The 10,000-nt window shown below is 44.2% G+C and overlaps 1 protein-coding gene across 2 annotated transcripts in view; it reads left to right on the forward strand.

Annotated features, from left to right (window-relative positions):
- LOC139575020 (reticulocalbin-1-like) overlaps nucleotides 1–10,000 on the forward strand; it is a 47,432-nt gene that overhangs the window by 22,038 nt on the left and 15,394 nt on the right. For both annotated transcript variants that reach the window (XM_071399925.1, XM_071399923.1), the window contains exon 3: nucleotides 2,553–2,656. In XM_071399925.1, the coding sequence (XP_071256026.1) occupies nucleotides 2,553–2,656 (104 nt within the window). The remainder of the gene's footprint in view (nucleotides 1–2,552; nucleotides 2,657–10,000) is intronic.

Raw genomic sequence — 10,000 nt, forward strand, 5'->3', positions numbered from 1 at the left:
CACACACACACACACACACACACACACACACACACACACACACACACACACACACACACACACACACACACACACACACACACACACACACACATAAGGGGTTACACATCATCTCTTCCCTCGTTGTGAAGTGTGACCTTTGCTGAGGGAGGAGCCATAGGGCTGCAGTCACAGACCCTCTGCTAATCTGAGATAATAACTCCTCCAAGACTCAGTAGCCCTAATCTGCCATTAGCCCTCTGGGATTGTGGTCTGAGATTGAGATGAGTCCTGGAGGGTGGAGGATGGACAAGGGCTTTAGGGGTGGATGACATCAGCTTCTTTACAAAAGTGAGAAACCCCTAAAAGGATGTTTTCAGGGTATCAGAAGGGGTTTGGGTGGGAGAGATTCTGCCCTCCTCCATTCAGGGCCTGCTGGTATATTATGTTCTCTTTGGTGTGTCTTTTCCCACTCCGTTGTCTCACGTTGTTGTTGCTGCTGCAATGATTTATGAGTCATGTTTTGTCACTCTTTCTTTTTGCAAAAGTGTCACAGACTGACATTGTGACTGTGAGTGTTTTCCACCATGCACAAATTGAGGTTTTCTGTTCGACAGACCTTTCAGGATATTTAAAACACGTATGGACATACAGTCGTTGACATAAAAAAGACCCTTTTGAATCTGTGTCCCATCCCCCCTTACACACACACACACACACACACATACACACACACACACACACACACGCACGCACGCACACGCACGCACACGGACACACACACACACACACACACACACACACACACACACACACACACACACACACACACACACACACACACACACACACACACACACACACACACACACACACACACACACACACACACACACACACACACACAAACACACACATACAGCCTTCCTGGCTGCAGCAGATGTGGTTGTTGGTATGGCAGGTAAACACAGACGAGGAAATCAGCAGCTCTTCATGCCCATTGGCTCAGAGCATGTTGGTGGGGGCTGTGTAGTGTGGTGGGTGGGGTGTATTCTCTTCATGCCCATTGGCTCAGAGCATGTTGGGGGGGGGGGGGCTGTGTAGTGTGGTGGGTCAGGTGTATTCTCTTCATGCCCATTGGCTCAGAGCATGTTGGTGGGGGCTGTGTAGTGTGGTGGGTGGGGTGTATTCTCTTCATGTGGTTCATTTCACCATGTTCATTCAGTCTATGGCTTCGTCTGAAGGACAGGTTTGGTGCAGTCTGCTGTTGATCGCAGCTACTGGGAGCTTGGGAGTGAGCTGCGTGTGTGTGTGTGTGTGTGTGTGTGTGTGTGTGTGTGTGTGTGTGTGTGTGTGTGTGTGTGTGTGTGTGTGTGTGTGTGTGTGTGTGTGTGTGTGTGTGTGTGTGTGTGTGTGTGTGTGTGTGTGTGTGTGTGTGTGTGTGTGTGTGTGTGTTGGTCATGTCTTTATACGACCACAACACTGAATAATACAGATGAAATCAGCAACACATCACAGGTGTCTGTGTTTTGATGTCATTAATTAGGCCTCAGAGAAATGACACCATTATTTAGATTCACACTGGACATGTTTGTTAAATTAAAGAGATGCTCCGAAACTTCTGCAACTGCTAAGTATTTTGTAACCCTCCCACTTTGGACTGGATGTGTCAATGTGTAGTTCATACATGCATAATCTATGAGCAGAATTACTGCCTCGCCTCAATTAGCCACCAAGTACCTAGTTTGAAGGCAACTTTTTTTCTGGAACCTGTGCTGCGCCATTTTCCATACATTTTCCACCACGTGGGCCAGCCCCCTACCAATTCCAGTTCTAGCCAATGAGCTTCAGCCATTTGAGTGACAGCTAGCAAGACGCACACATAGCAGAGGGAGAGAGAGAGCAATGATGTGGTGAACACATCTGCACGTATGTGACTTAGTATGCCATTTCCAGGGACCACTCCTGCCTCATGAGCCCTACTTTCAGAACTACTGGTTAGAAGTCAACAAAAGTTCTGTAGAATCTCTTTAATGAATTGCCAGAAGGCTGCAAAGAAGAGAATGAACACTTCTTCCTAAAACTAGACAATGATGCCAATCTATATAATGGCTGAAGGAAGTCTAGGAGGCTAGCATATAACAAAAAGTCCTATTCAATTCCTCTCCATTCTATTCTATGTTTAATGTTTGGATAAAGTAGATCCTTGCTTGTCTCCTAATGAGTGTTAATAGACAGATGACCCCCATTCAAAACCTATCTAATAGATGCTAGCTGTGCACGTGCTGTAACATTGATTAACACCGTCTATGCATCACGGAGCGCAGAAGCGAGTCGAAGGTCCGACTGCCAGACCAACTCTGTTCAGATTTGTCTCAGGTTGCTCCATGAACTATGCGGCGCTAATCTGCACTTTGACGTATGGCTGCTCCACTATAAATTGCTGGCTTAATTAAAAGCGGGACCTCTCTGTCATCTAATTACAGGGAGAAAAAGGTTATTGCTTCGATGCAATTTTCCAAATGCGATTCCTTAACAGTTATTAACGGGCTCGGTGTGGTTTATTGTTTCAGATTCTTCACTGTGGAAATGGCCCTGGTGACAGCCGTAATGACTGGGGCGGAGGGGGAGGGAGCTTCATCTCTACAGCGGCCCGTTTCCCGGTCGTTTGTCTCTGGTAAGTGGAGCAGACAGGAACGTGGAAATGTCACGGGAGGGATACCATGATTGCCTCCGCTTTACAGTCGTCATTAAAGGAGAGCAAAGGTTTATTTTCTCTACTGCGACAGTCTTGAGAAGTTTATTCATCGATCTGGAATGGTTGGGGCAGTGAGGTATTAGGAGGCTACTATAGGAACGCTCAGGAGAGAGAGAGGGAGGGAAATGTAGGGGGGAAACTCATAGTGAGAGGGTGGAGATGGTCACAGTGAGAGAGTGAGATGGTCATAGTGAGAGAGTGAGATGGTCATAGTGAGAGAGTGAGATGGTCACAGTGAGAGAGTGAGATGGTCATAGTGAGAGAGTGAGATGGTCACAGTGAGAGAGTGGGGATGGTCATAGTGAGAGAGTGAGATGGTCATAGTGAGAGAGTGAGATGGTCATAGTGAGAGAGTGAGATGGTCATAGTGAGAGAGTGAGATGGTCATAGTGAGAGAGTGGGGATGGTCACAGTGAGAGAATGAGATGGTCATAGTGAGAGAGTGAGATGGTCATAGTGAGAGAGTGAGATGGTCAGAGTGAGAAAGTTGGGATGGGAAATGGACAGGGGAAAGGGGGATACCTAGTCAGTTGTACAACTGAATGTATTCAACTGAAATGTGTTTTCCGCATTTAACCCAACCCCTCTGATTCAGAGAGGTGCGGGGGGCTGCCTTAATCGACATCCAGGTCTTTGCCGCCCAGATGGTCACAGTGAGAAAGTGGGGATGGTCACAGTGAGAAAGTGCAGATGGTCACAGTGAGAAAGTGGGGATGGTCACAGTGAGAAAGTGCAGATGGTCACAGTGAGAAAGTGGGGATGGTCACAGTGAGAAAGTGGGGATGGTCACAGTGAGAAAGTGCAGATGGTCACAGTGAGAAAGTGGGGATGGTCACAGTGAGAAAGTGCAGATGGTCACAGTGAGAAAGTGGGGATGGTCACAGTGAGAAAGTGCAGATGGTCACAGTGAGAGAGTGCAGATGGTCACAGTGAGAGAGTGAGATGGTCACAGTGAGAAAGTGCAGATGGTCACAGTGAGAAAGTGCAGATGGTCACAGTGAGAAAGTGGGGATGGTCACAGTGAGAAAGTGGGGATGGTCACAGTGAGAAAGTGGGGATGGTCACAGTGAGAAAGTGGGGATGGTCACAGTGAGAAAGTGCAGATGGTCACAGTGAGAAAGTGGGGATGGTCACAGTGAGAAAGTGCAGATGGTCACAGTGAGAAAGTGGGGATGGTCACAGTGAGAGAGTGGGGATGGTCACAGTGAGAAAGTGGGGATGGTCACAGTGAGAAAGTGGGGATGGTCACAGTGAGAAAGTGCAGATGGTCACAGTGAGAAAGTGGGGATGGTCACAGTGAGAAAGTGCAGATGGTCACAGTGAGAAAGTGCAGATGGTCACAGTGAGAAAGTGGGGATGGTCACAGTGAGAAAGTGGGGATGGTCACAGTGAGAAAGTGCAGATGGTCACAGTGAGAGAGTGCAGATGGTCACAGTGAGAGAGTGAGATGGTCACAGTGAGAAAGTGCAGATGGTCACAGTGAGAAAGTGCAGATGGTCACAGTGAGAAAGTGGGGATGGTCACAGTGAGAAAGTGCAGATGGTCACAGTGAGAGAGTGGGGATGGTCACAGTGAGAAAGTGCAGATGGTCACAGTGAGAGAGTGGGGATGGTCACAGTGAGAAAGTGGGGATGGTCACAGTGAGAAAGTGCAGATGGTCACAGTGAGAGAGTGGAGATGGTCACAGTGAGAAAGTGCAGATGGTCACAGTGAGAGAGTGGGGATGGTCACAGTGAGAAAGTGCAGATGGTCACAGTGAGAGAGTGGGGATGGTCACAGTGAGAAAGTGCAGATGGTCACAGTGAGAGAGTGGGGATGGTCACAGTGAGAAAGTGGGGATGGTCACAGTGAGAAAGTGCAGATGGTCACAGTGAGAGAGTGGGGATGGTCACAGTGAGAAAGTGCAGATGGTCACAGTGAGAGAGTGGGGATGGTCACAGTGAGAAAGTGCAGATGGTCACAGTGAGAGAGTGGGGATGGTCACAGTGAGAGATTGGGGATGGTCACAGTGAGAGATTGGGGATGGTCACAGTGAGAGAGTGGAGATGGTCACAGTGAGAGATTGGGGATGGTCACAGTGAGAAAGTACAGATGGTCACAGTGAAAGAATGGGGATGGTCACAGTAATTGAAAGGGAATAGTCACAGAGAGAGAGTGGGGATGGTCACAAAGAGAGAGTGTGGATGGTCACAGTAAGAGAGTGGAGATGGTCACAGTGAGAGACTGGGGATGGTCACAGTGAGAGAGTGGGGATGGTCACAGTGAGAGAGTGAGATGGTCACAGTGAGAGAGTGGGGATGGTCACAGTGAGAGAGTGAGATGGTCACAGTGAGAGAGTGAGATGGTCACAGTGAGAGAATGGGGATGGTCACAGTGAGAGAGTGAGATGGTCACAGTGAGAGAGTGGGGATGGTCACAGTGAGAGAGTGAGATGGTCACAGTGAGAGAGTGGGGATGGTCACAGTGAGAGAGTGAGATGGTCACAGTGAGAGAATGGGGATGGTCACAGTGAGAGAATGAGATGGTCACAGTGAGAGAATGGGGATGGTCACAGTGAGAGAGTGAGATGGTCACAGTGAGAGAATGGGGATGGTCACAGTGAGAGAGTGAGATGGTCACAGTGAGAGAATGGGGATGGTCACAGTGAGAGAGTGAGATGGTCACAGTGAGAGAATGGGGATGGTCACAGTGAGAGAGTGAGATGGTCACAGAAAGAGAGTGGGGATGGTCACAGTGAGAGAGTGGGGATGGTCACAGTGAGAGAGTGAGATGGTCACAGAAAGAGAGTGGGGATGGTCACAGTGAGAGAATGGGGATGGTCACAGTGAGAGAGTGGGGATGGTCACAGTAATTGAAAGGGAATAGTCACGTGGTAAGTGTTCAGTATTTTAATTAAAATATGAAACACTTGACAAAACAATAAAAACGATAAACGAACAGTCCTGTAAGGTGAACACACAAAACAGAAAACAACCACCCACAAACACAGGTGGGAAAAGGCTACCTAAGTATGATTCTCAATCAGAGACAACGATAGACAGCTGCCTCTGATTGAGAACCATACCAGGCCAAACACATAGAAATACAAAACAAGGACAACATAGAACACCAGACATAGAATGCCCACCCAAACTCACGCCCTGACCAACCAAAATAGAGACATAAACAGGATCTCTGCGGTCAGGGCGTGACAGTCAGTTACATTGGCCTTCATACCTTTGTATGCACATGGTAACTACAGTGTAACTACAGTTTGGGTAGACATGAAATCTACTTTCAAGAAAAGGAACCAGCATACACTACCACTGAAGTCCCTTGGGCCTGGAAAATGACCCCCAGACTTACAGTAATAATCAAATAAAACATGTATTTAACCTTTATTTAACTGGGCAAGTCAGTTAAGAACAAATTCTTATTTACAATGACAGCCTACCGCGGCTAAACCGTAACCCGGACGACACTGGGCCAATTGTGCGCTGCCCTATGAGACTCCCAATCACGGCCGGTTGTGATACAGTCTGGAAACGAACCAAGGTCTGTAGTGATGCCTCTGGCACTGAGATGCAGTGCCTTAGACCTCTGCACCACTCGGGAACCTAAATGATCCTAACAAGCTGTCCCCTGGATCTGGGAGGGCTTTCTCCATCCAGACACACATGTGGATGGATGAAGAGCTGGACTATGGGCCATGGGGAAAGGATAGGGAACCACAAAACTGGATTACTGCTGGACACTAATGTCCTGTGTCTCACAGCATAGCGTTTGTTAATTACATTAACCAAAGGCCTGTTGTGTGTGTGTGTGTGTGTGTGTGTGTGTGTGTGTGTGTGTGTGTGTGTGTGTGTGCGTGTGTGTGTGTGAGTATGTCATGGTTAGCTGAACACCCACTCCTCCTCCAAATGTGAAATATTCATGTTGAAAGCCACCCACCCCTCCCTCCCTCCCCATCCCTCCCTCCCTCTCTTCCTCTTGCACCCGAATGTACAGAAGTGTTCAGCCATGATTGTTGCGGGGTAATTGTTACTTCCTAATTACAGTTTCCTGATTCAAATCCTCCTCAGAGCTATATGTTCACGTCCACACCAGTTCTGGAGAGATCCGTGATGTCTGGGGTTGTAGTGTAATGAATTCAATTTCAAAATAGGGGTTTTAATTTAACTTATTGAAGTTGAATTGAATTAGATTGATGTATTATATTGTTATAACATATACATGCACATAACAAACATATTATAGACTAACACAGTTTATGGCTGTACTGTGTTATGGTATTCTATGTTGTTCTTTTGTTTTTGTCTCCAAAGTGGAGATGAAGAGGAGGGAGGGAGGGGGAGGGGGTAGAAGGAGAGAGAGAGAGAGGGGGGGAGATGGAGGGTGGGATGGATGGAGAGGGAGAAAGAGAGGGAGAGATGGAGGGAGGGAGAGAGAGAGGGAGAGGGGAGATGGAGGGTGAGAGCGAGAGAGAGAGAGAGGGAGATGGAGGGAGAGAGAGAGAGAGAGAGAGGGAGGGAGGGAGGGAGGGAGGGAGGGCTAAACATCCCAATTAGGATCTGGGTAAAAATACTTAAATCAGTTATAGAGCCCATTGCCCTCTATGGTTGTGAGGTCTGGGGTCCACTAACCAACCAATAATTCACTAAATGGGACCAACACCCAGCTGAGACTGCAGAATTCTGCAAAAATATACTTTGTGTACAGTGCAAAACCCCAAACAATGTATGCAGAGCAGAACTAGAACTATACCTGCTAGTTACCAACATCCAGAAAAGAGATGTTCAATTCTACAACCACCTAAAAAGAAGCGATGCCCACACACTCCACCACAAAGCCCTCAGAGAGATGAACCTGGAGAAGAGTCCCCTCAGCCAGCTGGTCCTGGGGCTCTGTTCACAAACACAGACCCCACAGAGCCCCAGGACAGCAACACAATCAGACCCAACCAAATTATGAGAAAGAGAAAAAAGAACTGACACACTGGAAAGAATCAACCAGAGCAAATGTGAATGCTGTCTGGCCTTAGAGAGTACAGAGTGGCAGAACACCTGACCACTGTGACTGACCCAAAATGATCACAATGATTCTACAGACTCAGTGAGCATAGCCTTGCTATTGAGAAAGGTCGCCATAGACAGACTCTCAAAAGAGAAGACAGGCTATGTGCTCACTGCTCACAAAATGAGGTGGAAACTGAGCTGCACTTCCTAACCTCCTACCAAATGTATGACCATATTAGAGACACATATTTCCCACAGATCACACAGATCCACAAAGAATTAGAAAACAAATCAAACATAGATAAAATCCCATATCTGTTAGGTGAAATACCGCAGTGTGCAGTCACAGCAGCCAGATGTGTGGCCCGTTGCCATGAGAAAAGGGCAACCAGTGAAGAACAAACGACATTACAAAAACCACCAATATGTATCTGTTTATTTATCTTCCCCTGCTATTCCTACTACTACTATTTACACATTGCTAAAACACTGTACATAGCTGATAATATAACACTACATAGCTGATAATAAAACACTGTACATAGCTGATAATAAAACACTGTACATAGCTGATAATAAAACACTGTACATAGCTGATAATATAACACTGTACATAGCTGATAATAAAACACTGTGCATAGCTGATAATAAAACACTGTGCATAGCTGATAATAAAACACTGTGCATAGCTGATAATATAACACTGTACATAGCTGATAATAAAACACTACATAGCTGATAATATAACACTGTACATAGCTGATAATATAACACTGTACATAGTTGATAATAAAACACTGTACATAGCTGAAAATATAACACTGTACATAGCTGATAATAAAACACTGTACATAGCTGATAATATAACACTGTACATAGCTGATAATATAACACTGTACATAGCTGATAATATAACACTGTACATAGCTGATAATATCATAAGGTGAATGCACCAATTTGTAAGTCGCTCTGGATAAGAGCGTCTGCTAAATGACTTAAATGTAAATGTAAATGTAATAATATAACACTGTACATAGCTGATAATATAACACTGTACATAACTGATAATATAACACTGTACATAGCTGAAAATATAACACTGTACATAGCTGATATTAAAACACTGTACATAGCTGATAATATAACACAGTACATAGCTGATAATAAAACACTGTACATAGCTGATAATATAACACTGTACATAGCTGAAAATATAACACTGTACATAGCTGATAATATAACACTGTACATAGCTGATAATATAACACTACATAGCTGATAATAAAACACTGTACATAGCTGATAATATAACACTGTACATAGCTGATATTAAAACACTGTACATAGCTGATAATAAAACACTGTACATTGTTGATAATATAACACTGTACATAGCTGATAATAAAACACTGTACATAGCTGATAATAAAACACTACATAGCTGATAATAAAACACTGTACATAGCTGATAATATAACACTGTACATAGCTGATAATAAAACACTGTACATAGCTGATAATAAAACACTACATAGCTGATAATATAACACTGTACATAGCTGATAATAAAACACTGTACATAGCTGATAATATAACACTGTACATAGCTGATAATAAAACACTACATAGCTGATAATAAAACACTGTACATAGCTGATAATAAAACACTGTACATAGCTGATAATAAAACACTGTACATAGCTGATAATATAACACTGTACATAGCTGATAATATAACACTGTACATAGCTGATAATAAAACACTGTACATAGCTGATAATAAAACACTGTACATAGCTGATAATATAACACTGTACATAGCTGATAATAAAACACTACATAGTTGATAATAAAACACTGTACATAGCTGACAATATAACACAGTACATAGCTGATAATAAAACACTGTACATAGCTGATAATAAAACACTACATAGCTGATAATAAAACACTGTACATAGCTGATAATATAACACTGTACATAGCTGATATTAAAACACTGTACATAGCTGATAATAAAACACTGTACATTGTTGATAATATAACACTGTACATAGCTGATAATAAAACACTGTACATAGCTGATAATAAAACACTACATAGCTGATAATAAAACACTGTACATAGCTGATAATAAAACACTGTACATAGCTGATAATAAAACACTACATAGCTGATAATAAAACACTGTACATAGCTGATAATAAAACACTGTACATAGCTGATAATAAAACACTGTACATAGCTGATAATATAACACTGTACATAG

Source organism: Salvelinus alpinus, chromosome 5, assembly GCF_045679555.1.
Source record: "Salvelinus alpinus chromosome 5, SLU_Salpinus.1, whole genome shotgun sequence".
NCBI classification, from domain to species: Eukaryota; Metazoa; Chordata; class Actinopteri; order Salmoniformes; family Salmonidae; genus Salvelinus; species Salvelinus alpinus.